Genomic DNA, 16,959 nt, shown 5'->3' with positions numbered 1-16,959 from the left:
ATAACCATCAGAGCAGAAATTGTTTTTACAACAATTAAAGAGACACCGTTTAACCAAGAAACTGAACTACAATTCGTCATTCCAGCAGACGATATCAGCTGATAGGATTAACGCCATACTTAATTTTTGATATATTGTTTTATACGCTTTTGCGTATGTTTACTACGAATCTTTTTTCATTAATACAAGAAACACACAAGCAACTTTATATAATTTATATATTTTATGTGTTTTTTGACATTCGTATAAAATGTGGTATATTCGAGTGACGCGTAATAAAGTATTGGTACAAATATAAATAATTGAAAAAACGAAATTTTACGAGGTATACGATTCTACGACCGGTACTTTGATTTTTCAAGTGCACGTAACTGTCTGGAAAATTTTGAGAAAATCGAATGATGTTTTCCATGAGAATTTTACACCGAGAGGACTCAACCAATCAGCATGAAGAACGTACTATCGAAGTGAGTGTATGAGAAACAAAGTAATTAGGAAGATAATGATTACGGTAATCGCGCGTGGTAAACATATCGCAGTCGCGTGTGATATCTGTGACCGCGTACGTCGGCCGTTTGTTCAATAGCTACCGGGATTGCCGTGAACCTCGTTCGATTAATAATTTCATTCTAACAATTAAGGTCGTGATGTACTTTTCGCGCGATTATTTAAATAATTTTCATAATTTCATTATTGAAACGTTCTTTACGTGGAATTTCTTGTCCTTATTACTTTTCAACTGTCTAGTTATTCACGATCGATCAATTTATAACTCTCGTATTTCGACATAACAGTGAATTTAACTAATTTATTTATGTAATTTATTCAATTATTAATGTAAATATATGTAAACAAACAATCGGATATTTATATTTATATATATATATATATGTATATTATATTTATACATACACATACACGCAAACACATACAGAATATATATATATTTATTAAAGCAAAGAAAATCAATTGTATATAAAATTTTTAATACTAACTTTCATGAAAATAAAACTATATCTTTACGATTAATGCATCCTGCAAAGAACAATATGTTTCTTGTATGTGTAACAGTAGGTCTTGTACTATTGGCCTCCAAGTACCGCAAGAATGTGCTTGAAAGCGTCAAATATTTTTGTCAAAGTATCAAGAATAAAAGCTATAAATGGGAAAATAAGAAGAGAAAAGATGTTACTATCACATTGGATAAAGTAGTTATAGCAGATACTCCAGAGAAATGTGATTATGCCATTCAACTCATTAGTCGGTAAGTTGAGTAGCATGCCTGTACCTTATTTGAGTTATGAGTGTCAAGTACACGGTAATGTTTATTTACATTTTTTTCTAAGCTATATTACATTCTATGTATGCTCAGGGTATTAGCTATATTGACATTCTTCCTTTTTTTGTTCAATTATTTCTTATTTTAGTTTATATTTATGCAATCTTATATGATATATGTTATAATATATAATTATATTTATTTAATGTTAAAGCAATGTATCCAATGATGTATTGGGTTTTGATTGTGAATGGGCTAACGAAGGACCTGTTTCTCTAGTCCAACTTGCCACACATAATGGAGTATGCGGTTTATTTCGCATTGGTAAAATTGGATATGTTCCCCACAGATTAAAAGTAAGATGTTTTCCATTTAACTTTATAGAGTATGAGGCTTATCAGGCAATTAAAATAGAGAAATTTTCTAGGAATTACTGGCAAGCAAACGTATTCTTAAAGTTGGAGTTGCTCCATATGAAGATGGACAAAAAATAATAGCAGATTATGGGTGCAGAGTTTGCGGTACACTTGATTTAAGATCACTAGCAGAACACGAAAATTTACCAAGCCCGAAGAGCTTGGCTGCGATGGGTTTACAATATTTAGGCTTGGAGATGGATAAATTAATAGAAGTAAGATGTGGCAACTGGAATGCTGACATTCTTACAGACGAACAAGTAGCATATGCTGCTTGTGATGCAATTGCGTCTGTTCTTATTTATGACCAGGTAGAAATATAATAATTTTACAATGATTCTAATACTTCCACAGACAGCTTGTACAATGATTGAATTTTCTCATATTTTATAGATCGTGCAAAGAATAAAGGAAAAGTACTCTTTATGGGAAACTTTTGTAAAGTATATAAAATGTATATGTAATAAAAACATAAATATGCAATTTTATTGTTTGCCTAATGGTATAATCGATACGAGGTAATAAGATGTTCTTTATGTAAAACCAATTTCATTTTCTCTGTTACAAGTCTCAATATATAGAAAACGATTTGTGCAATTATTTATTTTAGGTTCAATGCTCGCCAAACGCGCTCTATGGTTAATTATAAAAATACTAAAAACAGTAATCCTAATATATTTACAAAAAACTTGAAAACAAGTAACCTTATTATACATACCAACAGTATACCCACAAGAAATAAACCTCTTTATCACAATTGTTATTTGCAAGCACCAGATGGAGAAATATTATGTACTTGTGATCGTAAGAAAGCAGAATGGTACATTACTAAAGGGTTGGGAGATGTAATTGAACAGGAACCATTTACTGTAAGATTAAAATTTGAACCATCTGGACGTGCTTTCGGAAAAGTTGGGCAGTACTATACACAAGTTAAGATTAATCAATGTGTAGTGTGTGGAACTTTAGAAAAATTTATGAGAAAAAATGTAGTACCTAGAGAGTATCGCAAATATTTTCCATGTGAGTTATCAAAAAAGCATATAACTTAACATTACAAAGTATTTAAGATAGTAAAATATGGTACATATTTTTCAGTGGTGATGAAGGCACATCAGTCACATGATATTTTATTATTATGTCCAACATGCCACGAAGTTAGTAATTATCATGATCTGCAGCTCAAAAGAAAGCTGGCAGACATGTGCGATGCTCCTCTGGCTGATCCATTAACACACTCACGCAATAAATATGTAAATAATTGGAGGAAACTGCGTTCAGCTATTAAAGCATTAAAAGAAGGAACAACATTACCCGACGTACGGCGGAAAGAATTGGAACATTATATACTGGAATGTACAGGTCATGAACAAGTTACTCCACTTCTTCTTGATCTTTTGAATCAAGAATTAAAAAATGATTTGGTTTCAATCTCTAACTGTAACCAAACTAAATGTGATCCTCACGGCTTGAAGGTATAAGTTACAAAAATGGTTATTGATCTTGTATTAATAAATTTCATGTAATATTACACATTTTTGTTTCTAGGTGGTTCAGTATTTTGAAAAAAGAGAAGGTGGATTGGTAGAATTGGAACGTATGTGGAGGGAACATTTTCTTTTATCTATGGAACCGAAGTATTTGCCAAATTTATGGTCTGTTTGCCACAATCAGGAAAGATTAACTATTCGTCAATTGCAAAATAGAATCGAACCAGATGATGCAAAGATAGCAGGCTTGAAGAATTGAATTTCGAGTATTATATATTAAAAAGAACTCGTATAAGAGCGAGTACAAAAGACTGTCACATGAACCAATGTGTCTCTTAAGAATATATATTTATGTACATATATATATATATATTCACACACATATATATATATATATTATTTATATACATACAGTCAAGTATACAGCTCCGTAATGCTTTCTCATTCATCACTACTTAAAAATAATATTGTTTAACCTCAAATAATTTGTAATACATGAGAGACAATCTGTGTAAAAAGTCCTATTTATATAAGATGTCTTTTTTTTTTTATTTTAATATTTTAATCAATAACAAAATACAGTCAGAGCAATCTTGTGGAACTGCGCATTTTGTACTACTTATTTATGATTAAAATACAGGTAATTAGTTATTGATACATATATATATGTACAGACTTTAAGAATACAATAATTAAATTTAGACTACGAAAATAATCAAGTTTGCTTAGGAACATCGTGCGTAGATGTTTTGCTTGAAGGAGGTGGAGTCATGTTTTTTAGTTCTTCGTCTATACGTTCTTTAGCACGTACTATTTTTGATTGAATATAAAATGAACCACCTTTAGATCTGTCATTAGCTTCCATGAGATACTTATAATTGCGTTCAATAGCTTCTGTTTGATCTATTCTCTCAACATCTAAAATACGCAACGCTTCGTCCAAAGAAATGCCAGTCCTAGAATTGGCTGCTACATGTTGATCGCCTCTAATTCCACCACCAGATCTGCGTGCAGCTTCCTGACTTGCAGCAATTTCTTGTCGTAATGCTCGGGCGAAGGCTTTGCCGACAACTCGCGTGCCCATAATAATTATTTGTATTAAGTGTTTCGCCATAACCTCTTCTCGCAGGTTAGAAATAAGTACTGAAATTATTCTTGAAGTATACTTTTTCTATTCACGTTCACTTCTGAAAAATATTTCATTTTTATAAAATTCACTTTCGTCACAATTTTTTAACGATGACATTACCAATATCAAAACTTTATAAATGTTCTTTTATACGTACGATGTGCTACTCGTGCCAGTCGTATTTCCCAATGTAGTAGTCATGTGCGCCTTATATCTGGTATATATACATTTGTTAGGAAATCTATATGTAAAGTTTTAAATAAAAATGTTTATTTTTACAGTAACATTCAGATAATTGACGTAAATCAATCAAAATTCTCAAATTTGGAACGTGGAAGTTGTTTTCTATCAAAGCGGACATTTCTAATTCCGTAATAATGATTGTATAATACGTAATAAGAAGAATCTTTCAAGTACATGATGAAATTTTGTTTAAAAAAACAATGAAAATCAGTACCAATATATAAAATTGCAACTGTTTAACATTATTGATTAAAACTGAATTTATTCTAGATGACTGCTTTATTATAAATTATCAGAGGTTAGGTTAGATCAAAATTGTGTATACGCATTCACGTATATTCACAGAGATATTTTCAATGAAGGATTAATCTTAATACACCTTACTTTTATTAATAAGTAACATTATATTTACATTTGTTGGTCAATTTTAATATGAAGTGAAATAGAATTTGCCATTTTGAATTTTTTCACAAAATAGAATAGAAACAGTTATTACTCTATTAATGCACTTCAAATACCAAATATATGCTCAGGCAGGTATCGGTTGTCTGTTAAAGTAATTCAGTGCATTATCTGCACAAGTAAGTACTAGATTATATACAGGATGAGTTACTTCCACCAAATTGGTGGTTTCAGGTCCAATAATTAATGGCTGTGGAGAATTTTGTGCAATTGATAATCCACTGAGAGCATAACATGTATGATACATATCTGGATATCTAAAACAACCGGTGAAACTTAGAAAATTATTGTATCGTAATGTAATCATGACATTATATTTATACCTTCCAGGCTTATCCAAAAGGCCACCATCAGGATGTTGGCAGCAGATTAATAGATATTCTTGTAAGGCCTCTTGATTGAACAACCAGTAATTAGAATTGAACACTTTTTTCTGTTTTGTTAAAATTGCATGAATCAATGCAAAAACTCCGCCTTGCCAAAATGAATAGCAACCATCTATTACTTTATTGGATCGTCCTTGAAATCCACCTTCCATCCGCATTTGTTTGTTTACTATCCATCTCTAACAGTATATAACATCAGAAAAAAAATAAGAGATTTTTCATTGTGCATTGTTAAAATTCAAAAGACTGTATGTACCAATAATGATTTTAAATGGCAAAAATCAGTTTTCCCAAGAAGCACAAGTGCTGCTAATCCACAATATGTATATCCACCATGAGCTTCCATACCGGGACAACCACCAATACCACCCTCCCAAGTCTGACATTTAGCTATCCAGTCTTCTGATCCCTTGAACATTTCAGGAGTATATACATTTGTCAATTTTGCTACAGCAAGTGCACAGTATATACCCCTTATATCTACTTCTCCATCAGCATGTAAACTAAAAGAACCATCTTCACCATGCAAGGATATTAAAAAGCGTTTAAGCGCTTTCCTACAATCAATACACATGGTTTTTATGGTATAATATATGTATATATGTATATAGATATAATGATTCATTATAAATAATTTCTCTATGCAATATACTTCTGTGTACCTATCGATTGCTTGATAAGCTTCATGAGTTCCAATGATACATAATGCATTCACTGCTGCATAAGTACTAGCTAAGTGAGGATACTGCCCTGGACCTCCTCCAAATCCTCCTTCCGGTGACTGACATTTGGCTAAGAAACCAATAATTCTGGAATACTCTTCATCGTTTAAACGATGTCCTAAGATTTGCAGGCAATGTAAAATCCAATAACATAACCATGACCTGCTGCAATCTAAAGACTAAACGGCAAAGAAAACATATATCAGTGCAATACATAAAATAAAAGGGAAAACTGTAAATTCAATAAAACAGGTAAATTAAGAGCACTTACTTCGTAAGTTCCATCAAGATTAGTTATAAATATTTTTAATTTTTTTATATGCTTTTCTGTTATTAAAGTGGGGGTATGACTTAATTTGTACAATTTAAGTACTTGATTTTCTATATGCTCCTATGGAATTATAATGTTAAAAATTATAACGTACAACGTACCGATATCAAATAAGATACACACATAAATTGATCATCGTCGATGATAAGAATGTACCTGTTCTATCGACGTTTTGGTTTGATGTTCTTCATCATCTTGTTTTTGTTCGAATATTTCGGCGTAACTTCTAATGTGAGGTTCTTCGAGTTCACTCAACATTGACTTCCTCATAATCTATTGGAAATGCGTGAATGTCTCGTATCAAATTTAATAATGGAAAATTGAGCGCCGAAATTTAAGAAAAGGGGGCGAGTAATTAATTAAATTTCAAAATAACTACATCACATTCATGTTGAATGCGGAATAATTACGTTAAGGTTAATAGAGCGTGGAGGTTCTGTGACACTAACCAAAGTGTATATTATAGACACACTTGCAAAATATTAAGAACTGTGCGTGATTAACCTTAGTTACAGCACACCGTTTGTCAAAACACATAGTTGTTCACCCCACTCTGGCAACTCGTCACCAGACCTCTCTTATATCGCGATAATCAATGCCATTCAATCTACCCTCGATAAGAGCTCAAACCTGGGTTTCCCTAGAACAGTTTTTTATCGTAAGTTTTTCAGTTTACTTATTATATAATGTATCAGGAGAAATATTACACAACGGAAAGCATTAAAAGTTTATTACAATAAATTCTATTTATTATAAATTCCACAATTACAATAAATTCTATTTATTATAGTTATAACGTTCGTGCAAATAGCGGCAAGAACCATTTGCTCTAAAAGGATAGATCATTTGATTGATCTTTATCAAAATATGGTTCAAATATTATTTGATTCCTATGTACTAACGAGTCTAAAATCTCGAACTATCGGTAACGTCGAGCGCATCATCGAAAATCATCCGTCGATATGGTTTGCGTACGTGTTTCATCATTTCTCCGCGAATGGCGCTATATTGAAATCAGCGCGGCAAGTCATTTGTGTCCGGAAATGATGTACGATGAAAGTGGATAATTTTATCAACATTTCTGATGATATATCTAAGGTATTAGTTTCTATACATTTATTATTTAAAAACTGAATGTTAATATCAGTTTCTTTGTAGTAATAGAAGATCGGTTGTCATCTGATATTTCAAGTTACCAAGGATGTATATTACAACGAATAATGAGTTCGTACCAAAACAATTTATTATTTATACATTTTACGGAGAAGAAACTTGCTTCTGTTGGAATGAAGACAAGGTGGTAATATTTCCATACACAAATGATAATTTTGTGTCTGCTGAAGTTTTAACGGCTCCTGCACCAATAAGAAGTATACAATGTTTGGCAGGCAAAATTTTGTTTACTTGCATTCCCCATGGGATATATAAGCTATTGAAAGACAGGAAATTTGCCGTTTTAAGTAAAACTGCTATTGCAGTGGGTACTCTTTTTTATGAAGTATTAAAACCAAGAAATAAATATCTTTATTTAGATAATAAACAAGATAAAACGAATAAACTGTTGCTTCAACTTCCTCCTGAGGAAAATGACTCGAGAAAATTATGTACTTATGCATTGAGTGTGGAAAATGCAACAGAACAGTTTATTGGAACCTTAGCAAAACCTAATTGTAATGTAGAACATTTGTGCATAGTGGCAATGGGAAAAAGAATTTTAATACTAATGCGTGAAACTGTTCAAATAATATACAACAGTATTTATTCCATCAGAGATATAATACCTGTACAAATAGATTCCAAGGTTGGTGCTTTGCTATTCCTTACAAACAATGACAATATCATCATAATGTACTCGAAGAACGATACACTAGCCTTTGAGAAGATTTTTATTGGTGGAAATATACATAGTCTCTGTGCAGGCTTCAGTCGATTAACAGAGAATGCATTATGGTTTGTATATTCAGATGAGTCTAAATTATTTTATGGAAGAAAACAATTATCATCAATAGACAATGTTCAACGATTAAGTGTTCAGGATAATAGCTTTTGTTGTTTGCAACACTACAATTCAAAAGTAATTTTGGGTTTAACTATGGACAAACAATTGACAGAGTTTTCCACAGATACAATAGAAAAAACATTATCATTGGAGCACGATGTTTTTATTAATCTTCATCCAGACATGTTGAATGGCACGAATCTTATCATGGATAAGATTTATAAAGGAACACAAGAAATACATACATTAAACAAAACATTACAAGCCGAAGAAGATAAATTAAAAAGAATAAACTTGTATGCTCACAAGTGTAAAATACATTTATGTCCAAAAATGTTACTACACAGGATAGCCAATCTATTGTTCTTGTCTGTAACATTTTCCAATCTTCCGAAAAACAGTTGGGTGATACTTAATGTAAAGTGTAAAAATGAAAATATCTTTTGTATGAAAAAAGTGGAGGATCAAGAAACCATAGTGGACGTTCATATACCTGAAGGTAAAGCAGTTAATTTTTCACAAGTATCTATAGATTTAGTTACTTTAAAGGACAAAGGATATTCTTGGTGTCTCATAAGAGACTACGTAACGTATGCTCGCCACGAGAAGAATAAGAAAAAAAGAACAAGGTCGGACAAGACCAGTTTGATAAATTCGAAAATTGCTATGCTCGAAAACTTCATACAAGAAGGGAACATCGACATGAAAACATTATCCGAAATCAAAAGGAAAGTGAGGAAAGAATGCTGCGAACTGTAAGATTCAACTGTGCACAGTACCATTCATAAATGGACCCACTGATTTCCTGAGTGCAGTTACGTTATCATCTGGCGTCGCAGCGGGGAGGTATTCCATTTTTTCAACACGTACATTGAACTTTATTAGAAAAAGTCTTACTGCGATTAAAATGTTTATAAAACTCTCCATTACTTTTTAGAATATATCTTGTTCTCTTTAACCGAACGTGTACAGTCTTGATTAAAGTAAGTATTAAAACCGATCACTTTGTAATTATTTCTCGCATGCACCCGTCTCGTCTGTCGCTCCGTGTCTCACAATTTCTCCGTGGCAGGTACTTCGACGATACTACCTATACTACAACTGGAACTTTTCTTCGATTGTTTTTGTAGATTTCTCGAACTGGTGGGCGTTCTGACGCCTCCTAGGCGACTCTGAAACGCCACCAATGTTTTCGAGTTTTTCTTGGACCCTCTGCGCTCCGCGGTGGCATTGGTGTTGCTGTCGAGACTGCGCCGCCACAGTTTCGCAAAGCAGATTCGAAAGTTCTCCGAGAAGATACCGTAGAGCACAGGATTTACTATCGCATTGAACTGCGCCACGATCAACGCCCAAATGAAATGATGCGATTTTAGGAAGAAATCGGGATTCTCGGTGGATCTCTTGCCGTCCACGTAGATCAACAGTATAACGGTGGTGATGGGCAGCCACATTATAAGAACGCACAGCACGTTTAGCATTAACATTCGCACCACCCGCAGATGCTTTTGCAGTCGTATCTCTTCGTGTTGAGAAAGACTACCGGCTCGCCCTTGTCTGGCTGTGATTGACGCGTTGGATAGTTTCCTTCCTGGCCAAGGTAATAACGTTCCCACCACCGATAGCTCGGAATCTCTTCTACCTGTTGCGCCATTCTCCAGTCCCTGTGTATGTATATATATATACGTCTACAAATGTGTATGCACAACGACATGTGCATGCTCGCAACACATATACATACGTATATATATATACATATTATATTATATTATAATATATAAATAATAAAAGATATATGTATATATATAATACTATACTATAATATATACTATATTATACTATATATACTATTTTGTAATATATACTATATTATACTGTATATACTATTTTATAATGTATACTATATTATACTATATATACTATTTATATTTATAAATATATACTATAATATATGTGTATAATATAATAATATAATACATATACAAATACGGTGGTACTATCACTGAAAAGTAGATCGACAGTTGCCGACATAAACGTTCATTTAAACATTTCAGTATAAAACAGCTACGTTTCATACGAGGTAATGTGAACGAACTATAGAAACGATTGGAATTACTTGCGCGATGCACGAGACGGCCCATCTGTTTCGCGAATCGAGAATTTTTTTAAAGATCCGCTGGTAATGGTAAACCAGAAGAATCATCGGCAGAAGACACGCCAGGATGACGATCGGTACTGTGAAGCACAATGAAACGTTTACGACTTCGCTCCGTGGAAAGACTAGAGTACAGATCGTTAGCTCGTTCGCGAGGTCCTGCGCATTTAAAGTATTCAGAGTATATTAATCACCGGCTCAAGGTGAATGGGTTAATGATGGTTAATGATACTTGTGCGGTACGCGGTGCGGCAAGCCCAGTTTCTTACGTGAAATGTAAAGTACCTTCAGCTTGAACCAAAATATCATCGGCAGAAAAACGGAAGCCGCAATGGCCCAAGTGAGGAGACTAGCCGCCAGAACTCGGGATCTCGTTAAGGCACTTCTGTAAGGGGCTACTGCTAAGCACCGATGCCTGTCCATCGATATGAACGTCAACGTCCATAGAAGTACAAAGCCGCAGACCAACTATAAGGAGCAAAAGCCAGCAGATCAGTGTATGAGAATATATGTGCTTTTACCAAGAAATAACAGAGCTTTGGTAAACAATACCACTCAAAGTATAAATGGCAATGGGAATAGCTTCATACGATATAGGCTTGGCAGCGAATAGGTCAATAATTTATTGGAAAAAGAGGAAAATTCTCAGCATATGTTATGCCTATGTTTCTTTTTAAGTATAATAGTTGATTACAGGGGAATAATATTTATTTTGAATCAAAATGAACTGAGTAATATATATATTTGTTGAATCATGTTGAAAATCTTCACCTTGTCATTAATAATTTATTGGGAAAAGAGGAAAATTCTGAGCATATGTTACTATATTTCCTTTTAAGTATAAGAGTCGATTACAGAAGAATGTTTACTTTGAATCAGAATGAACTAATATATATATTGTTGAAAATGTTCAACGCGAGTCTCACTCGTTATAGGGCAAGGGGTTAACTGACTGGCGAAAGAATGGAATACCTGAGAGTAGGGTAACAATTTGCAGATCGTCTCCCCGAGACGCCAGGCTTGAGTCAATCTGGTGTAGGCGATCGCTGGCACTCCGACGCTGAACAATAGATCGGCGGCGGCCAGGTTCACCAGACACAAGTTCGTGGGCGTCCTCATCTCTTTGTATCTGAGTATGCAACCGGCTATTCCCAAGTTGCCGGCGATCGCCAAGACAAAGCTAACGGCTAGGATCATCACCTGCGGAAATTCGGAGAGACCAGTATATTAGTGTTAATACGCTAAGTTTACGGAACGCGTCAATTTGACGCAGATTGAATTTTATAAGCATTATTTGCTAAACGTTTCAATCGGTTTTCGTTGATCCAATTACACGAATATCAACTTCCCCAGGAACAGTAGAATAAACTACAATAAATGCCCGTAAACCTAGTTAACATTCCTTTACGAGAAGACGTTCTTCAAGACTAATTCGAAGAGACCAGTATATTAAACAACAAAGCTGTTTTATTCCAACGTTTCACGTATCGAGGCACTCCGGACAATCGGCGAATCAACGGTTCGTTACCTCAACGGTGCTAGCTCTGGCGCGGTCCCCGAATTGGCTGTAGTAAGTGAAGTAGTACCGTGGTCCCCATTCCTCGTCGTCTCCCCATAGATAAGACGAGTTCATTTTCAAACCACCGATCTTCCGACGACGTCCGAGCGGCAGGAACCTCGACTCATTTTCCGTTCTGGTTTCGTTTCAGCTTCCGACGCGGCTGCTCCGTCACCGTCTCCGTCAACGTCGCTCGGGACTCGCACCTTCCATGGACGACGACGATCCCTCTGCACTTCAGCGGCAGGCTTCGCCGATGCTATCCGAGCACCGTATCCGGTTGTGATAGGACTTATCGAGCGTCTGCAACAGTCGAATCGTTTAATGCAATTTAACTTCCGACCAGCGAATCGCGAGTCGCGGCCCATTAACGCTCATCGGTTACCGTCGATCGAACCGGTGCGAAATGCTTGCACGACCGATCGTCAACGCATCGCGTACCGGTCACTTTTCAGAAAACTGAATTCTGATGGCAATTTTCACCGAGGTCAACCGATATCGCTGTACATGGAAAAACTCAGATACGTCGTGTAATTTATTTTAACCGTTTGCACTCGGAAGTATTTAGCGATGCTTAACATATTGCGTGCCGGCTAATTTTCGGAAAACTGAACTCCGCGGATTTTCACTGAGATCAACTTACATCACTATACAAACAGAAACTCGGATAAAATGTAATATTCTCTTAAGTACTGTGGTAATTACCAAAGTTACACGAAGTTACAAGTGTCTACATAGAAACGAGATTTCTCGTTACCAGTACGCAATGTGTTAACATTTTCTCTGGACAAAGATGGTGGTCTTTTTTAAATGAATTCAGAGAGAGATCTCAGGTGAATTAAGAGACAGCTTTTTTATCCGAATATTTTATCACAAGTTTTTCATTAGAGATACTCAGCATTTTTTAACGAAACACCAACGACATTCTTTCAAACTGACTTAACGAGGAATCGTTAAATTAAAGAAAGAGGCTGTTTTATTTGAATATTTTACACGTCGATGCATTGTACGAAGTTTAATATTAAATGTCAAACTCTATAACTTTGCTGTGTCAAATCAATTGGCGACTGAGAGGCGCCTCCGGAGTGCAAAGGGTTAAATTTTCTGAGACTGCGTCACCTCGAGTGCAAAGGGTTAAATGGATGATCAGTTCGAATGAAATTTTATATTTTTCTCAATGCTGCGGTAATCAGCGAAGTTCCATAGCTAAGTATTTTTACAGAAAAACGAGATTTCTTAATGTGTTAACACGTTCCGTGCCGCGTGTACCATTTATGGTGCATTTTTCTAAGGAAACATTTGCGAGACACGTGTGAAAGAATAGTGGTAGAAGAAACAGCGCGTTAATCTATCGGTTAAGAAATCGGTGCACTTTACAAGCAATATACAACCGAAATTTCCAGTGGCACGGAATGTAATCGTCGCAACGAGAGTTCAAAGGGTTAAATGTTACGCCTAGCAGCGGAAGTACGCCGAGGGGTTGAAAACTAAATGAAAGAACAGGAAGGCGATAAGGCGCTCGTGTAAGACACGATAAGATACATTTCCTAGGAACCTGTCTACCGTGTTACAGGAGCGTTAATTCTCTAATTTAATTTAATTTAATAACTCTAATTTACACGAGCACCGCGACCGAGATGGAAGCTGCAAACGATATCGGTTCGATTCTAACGTGGAGGGTACAATAAAAAAAAGCAGCACCCTTATCGCGTCCCGAATCGGTCGTTTCTATCGTGGAATCTCTCGGCTAGGTTAATTACCACTCGATATATCGACCTACGTACTCCATCCCCCCAAAAAATCTAGCCGATTGCTCGCGGCACGCGGAAGCCTGGCTCGGTTCAGCGATTCGTTTCGTTTCCAATTGTTTTCGAGCTCCTCGAGGCTTTGAGTCATCGATTTTTCTGGACGACGTTCGCCCTGGACTTGTTGCCTTAACGTTGAATGCCGTGGGGGTCACCGGTGACCCGAAAGTTTCCAAATAATCATCGTTTAATCGAATTATAATTGAATTCGATCGCATTAAAGAACTTAGAACAGCTCGAACATTCGAGGAAGGAAACTCGTTTCCATAAATTCACCTTCGTTCCGCTCAATTATCTCCGCTCGCGTCGTGGTAAATAGAATTACGTAATATTCTTTTCTCCGTCGCGCTCGAGGACGATCAACCGGAACGCTCTCGCTTCTTGAAACGGCTTGTGCGCTCTGTTCCTCGAATTCTGTTCGCCGGTTCCGTGTCACGTTTCAATTCATCGTTAACCCCTTGGCGTACCATTTACTTTCATTACCAAACTCGTGTAATATTTTACTATCGACAATTTGGAAGAAATACAAGAAAATTCTCCATTCTACTTCAGGTGGAAATTTCATTTGAAGATGATACATTGGTTATAGTTGAATCTTGAATCGCGTTGAAAATGTTGTAGAACAAGGGGTTAAGAAATCGCATATGAATTAGGGAACCAAAGCTGTTTTGCAACATTTCATATATCGATGCAGTATACAAAGGCTGACCCTTTAGAGTACTACTTTCGCTAAGCTCCTGTAACATTTTACAATTTGGAAGAAATGCAGTCCATTCCACTCGAAGTAGAAACTGATAACAGCAGGATGCTTTGCTCAGCTTCCCATTGTTCCTTGAACATTATAAATACCTCGGACACAGCCATATAAAAAAAACAAAAATCTGTTCATCATGTTGCAATGCCTCCTCGAATTTCGACTAACAATACTCCTTCGCACTGTTCCATAGACACCGGATGTTCCTACCAGCACATAGATTCCCGTCAAGTCGAACAACGAAGTTTGCTTCGCACGTTTACGGCGAAGGATTCGTCGGGGACGGCTAGAAATAAAACGACAAGTTCCGAGGGAACGCGGACGGAATCAAGGGGACGATCGATCGACCGGGGAAGCACGTGGATCGCGGATCCCGGGACGAGAATACGCTCGCGACGAGGAGAACAGACGACGCGTCGGCTCGCGCGTGAAAGGAACGCTCGCGAGAAGAATAGGGGACAGCGTAGGTTGTTTCGCGATACATCCGGCGATCGGCGGGTCGCTTCATCGCTTTTTTTAAATCTAACGAAGGTGTTAATCTTCCTCGAGCCATAAAATTCCCGTAAATATTTTCCGAACTCCGGGCTCGTATCGCCACCCCTGTACGCCGGCTCGATAAAAATAGGAGCGCGGGACAAAGGAGTCGTCTCCAGCGCAGTTCGAAAATGCCTCGCGAAAACTTGCCCGTGAAACTCGTCCTCGGTAATTCGGGATTCCGAGTGCGGGTACCACTCTTGCGTCCTGTACGGTTTCGACGCGCTGCACGATTTTAGAGGGAAATGTAGGAAATAAGAATGTAGCGTTAAATAGTTAACCGTTAGCACTACAGGTTGTTTTGTGATCTAGCAACTGCAACTAATTTTTATAGTATTGCTATAAATTTTTATAGTGATGCTATAACATTTCTTAGATCTTCTATTTTCCTTAGTGGAAAATTTGGATGTAGAAAATTTAACAATTGTAGGGTAGTTTCTTTGATTCATTGAAATATTTCATTTTATTCCTGGTGCAATATTGGAGCCTACAGAGTTCAAAGGATTAAAGAGGTGGAAGTATTAACCCTTAGTACTCCAGATGGTTTTGTAATCTAGCAACTGCAACTAATTTTTATGGAATCCATAGCGAAAATGAGAAATGCAACATTCCTTCTTTTATTTTTCTCACCAATGCAAAATTTGGATGTGTAAAATCTAATAATTGTTTCTTTGATTCATTAAAATATTTAATATTATAACTGCTGCAATATTCAAGCCTACAGAGTTCAAAGGGTTAATAAATGATTTCGCCGTGGTCCGTTCGTGCCGACCTAGATCAGAAATAGTACGAATTCAATTATTTCCCATACCGATCGCAATCAATTATTCTCTACGGTCCGAGTAAAACGGAACCGTCGTTTCTTATTATTCTATTGTCATAGTCTTGCACACGTGTCTTACTCTTCTCTGTTTGTTCTTCTTTTTCCGTTGCATTTCCGGTACCAGCGGTCCAGTACAAATTAAAGGAAACTCGTTAACACTAGGTTTACGGAACGCGTGAAATTGACGCATATTGGACTTTAGAAATATTACTTTATAAATGTTTACGCCGATTTTGATTGATGCGGTCACACATGTACCCCAATTACTATCAAATCTCCAGTTTCTACAATCTAAATAAACGAGCAATTCTTTTAAGAACAATATTATCAAGTGTACAATAAATGCTCGTAGACCTAGTGTTAAGAAGAATCCTCATTTCTACATCTACTTCCAAAATCTAAATGAACGAGTATCAACTTGCTCAGAAACAATAGAATAAACTACAATAAATGCTCATAAACTTAGTGTTAAGAAGAATCCTCATTGTCTATTTCTACATCTACTTCCAAAATCTAAATGAACGAGCATTTCTTTTAGGAATAATAGAATAAACTGTACAATAAATGCTCATAAAGCTAGTGTTAAATTGTCGGAGAGAAACGAATAAATGAAACAGTACCTTTTTGAACGGTGCCGCGCTAATCGAACGTTGAAACCCAAACGAGATTCTCCCAACTGGTCGAGGAAGCTGAATATTGTTAAACGGTTGCGACAGGTTCGAACAACGCTGGGGAAAAGGTGAGGAAGAGTTTCGAGTTTACACTGAATCCGTTTAATCGCGGCAGAAAATCGCGTCGCGATTTAGAGTCGAGCGACGCGTGCGACGCCTGCGGATGCTACCCGCTCACTGATGGCGCTGAACAGTTGTCAACCAT

General features: G+C 36.2%; 5 protein-coding genes across 9 annotated transcripts; 2 read left to right on the top strand and 3 right to left on the bottom strand.

Annotated features, from left to right (window-relative positions):
- Positions 1 to 333: 333 nt before the first annotated feature.
- On the top strand, positions 334 to 3,900 carry Exd2 (Exonuclease 3'-5' domain-containing 2). Of its 2 annotated transcripts, XM_031986891.2 has the most exons (8): positions 334 to 467; positions 1,142 to 1,264; positions 1,494 to 1,635; positions 1,707 to 2,006; positions 2,089 to 2,213; positions 2,306 to 2,718; positions 2,794 to 3,170; positions 3,244 to 3,900. In XM_031986891.2, exons 1-8 carry the CDS (start codon positions 448 to 450, stop codon positions 3,442 to 3,444), a joined length of 1,701 nt encoding a protein of 566 aa, XP_031842751.1. In that variant the 5' UTR covers positions 334 to 447; the 3' UTR covers positions 3,445 to 3,900. The 2 variants fall into 2 exon arrangements, with proteins under 2 accessions (XP_031842751.1, XP_031842750.1); XM_031986890.2 differs by lacking the exon at positions 334 to 467 and having other exon boundaries at positions 929 to 1,264.
- On the bottom strand, positions 3,710 to 4,796 carry blp (mitochondrial import inner membrane translocase subunit Tim16). 2 transcript variants are annotated; one of them, XM_031986920.2, is made up of 2 exons: positions 4,435 to 4,796; positions 3,710 to 4,372 (listed from the first exon to the last, which is right to left on the bottom strand). In XM_031986920.2, exon 2 carries the CDS (start codon positions 4,297 to 4,299, stop codon positions 3,901 to 3,903), a length of 399 nt encoding a protein of 132 aa, XP_031842780.1. In that variant the 5' UTR covers positions 4,300 to 4,372; positions 4,435 to 4,796; the 3' UTR covers positions 3,710 to 3,900. The 2 variants fall into 2 exon arrangements, with proteins under 2 accessions (XP_031842780.1, XP_031842779.1); XM_031986919.2 differs by having other exon boundaries at positions 4,472 to 4,796.
- A 125-nt stretch (positions 4,797 to 4,921) lies between these two features.
- On the bottom strand, positions 4,922 to 7,068 carry Fntb (Farnesyl transferase beta subunit). 2 transcript variants are annotated; one of them, XM_031986913.2, is made up of 7 exons: positions 6,908 to 7,068; positions 6,615 to 6,731; positions 6,399 to 6,518; positions 6,068 to 6,306; positions 5,662 to 5,962; positions 5,343 to 5,584; positions 4,922 to 5,276 (listed from the first exon to the last, which is right to left on the bottom strand). In XM_031986913.2, exons 2-7 carry the CDS (start codon positions 6,726 to 6,728, stop codon positions 5,087 to 5,089), a joined length of 1,206 nt encoding a protein of 401 aa, XP_031842773.1. In that variant the 5' UTR covers positions 6,729 to 6,731; positions 6,908 to 7,068; the 3' UTR covers positions 4,922 to 5,086. The 2 variants fall into 2 exon arrangements, with proteins under 2 accessions (XP_031842773.1, XP_031842772.1); XM_031986912.2 differs by having other exon boundaries at positions 6,615 to 7,006.
- A 591-nt stretch (positions 7,069 to 7,659) lies between these two features.
- LOC116431448 (uncharacterized) lies at positions 7,660 to 9,216 on the top strand. Its single transcript, XM_076373114.1, has one exon. The coding sequence runs from the start codon at positions 7,660 to 7,662 to the stop codon at positions 9,214 to 9,216; it is 1,557 nt and encodes a 518-aa protein (XP_076229229.1).
- Positions 9,217 to 9,296: 80 nt separating this feature from the next.
- Positions 9,297 to 12,326, bottom strand: LOC116431450 (free fatty acid receptor 4-like). 2 transcript variants are annotated; one of them, XM_031986897.2, is made up of 5 exons: positions 12,138 to 12,326; positions 11,582 to 11,809; positions 10,895 to 11,077; positions 10,571 to 10,768; positions 9,297 to 10,118 (listed from the first exon to the last, which is right to left on the bottom strand). In XM_031986897.2, exons 1-5 carry the CDS (start codon positions 12,240 to 12,242, stop codon positions 9,510 to 9,512), a joined length of 1,323 nt encoding a protein of 440 aa, XP_031842757.1. In that variant the 5' UTR covers positions 12,243 to 12,326; the 3' UTR covers positions 9,297 to 9,509. The 2 variants fall into 2 exon arrangements, with proteins under 2 accessions (XP_031842757.1, XP_076229231.1); XM_076373116.1 differs by lacking the exon at positions 10,571 to 10,768.
- Positions 12,327 to 16,959: the final 4,633 nt, after the last annotated feature.

Source organism: Nomia melanderi, chromosome 13 (assembly GCF_051020985.1).
Source record: "Nomia melanderi isolate GNS246 chromosome 13, iyNomMela1, whole genome shotgun sequence".
Taxonomy (NCBI): domain Eukaryota; kingdom Metazoa; phylum Arthropoda; class Insecta; order Hymenoptera; family Halictidae; genus Nomia; species Nomia melanderi.
The sequence above is the reverse complement of the archived record's forward strand: the minus strand, read 5'-3'. Positions and strand labels throughout refer to the sequence as shown.

Coding starts and splice junctions, on each gene's coding strand:
- Exd2 (XM_031986890.2), top strand. CDS start 1,029: ATGCATCCTGCAAAGAACAATATGTTTCTTGTATGTGTAACAGTAGGT. Junction 2,214..2,305: donor AATGGTATAATCGATACGAG/GTAATAAGATGT, acceptor TATTTATTTTAG/GTTCAATGCTCGCCAAACGC. Junction 3,171..3,243: donor GTGATCCTCACGGCTTGAAG/GTATAAGTTACA, acceptor TTTTGTTTCTAG/GTGGTTCAGTATTTTGAAAA.
- blp (XM_031986920.2), bottom strand. CDS start 4,299: ATGGCGAAACACTTAATACAAATAATTATTATGGGCACGCGAGTTGTC.
- Fntb (XM_031986913.2), bottom strand. CDS start 6,728: ATGAGGAAGTCAATGTTGAGTGAACTCGAAGAACCTCACATTAGAAGT. Junction 6,307..6,398: donor ATCTTGATGGAACTTACGAA/GTAAGTGCTCTT, acceptor TTTGCCGTTTAG/TCTTTAGATTGCAGCAGGTC. Junction 5,277..5,342: donor CTTTTGGATAAGCCTGGAAG/GTATAAATATAA, acceptor CGGTTGTTTTAG/ATATCCAGATATGTATCATA.
- LOC116431448 (XM_076373114.1), top strand. CDS start 7,660: ATGTATATTACAACGAATAATGAGTTCGTACCAAAACAATTTATTATT.
- LOC116431450 (XM_031986897.2), bottom strand. CDS start 12,242: ATGAACTCGTCTTATCTATGGGGAGACGACGAGGAATGGGGACCACGG. Junction 11,078..11,581: donor AATTGTTACCCTACTCTCAG/GTATTCCATTCT, acceptor TGCTCCTTATAG/TTGGTCTGCGGCTTTGTACT. Junction 10,769..10,894: donor TATTTTGGTTCAAGCTGAAG/GTACTTTACATT, acceptor TTAAATGCGCAG/GACCTCGCGAACGAGCTAAC.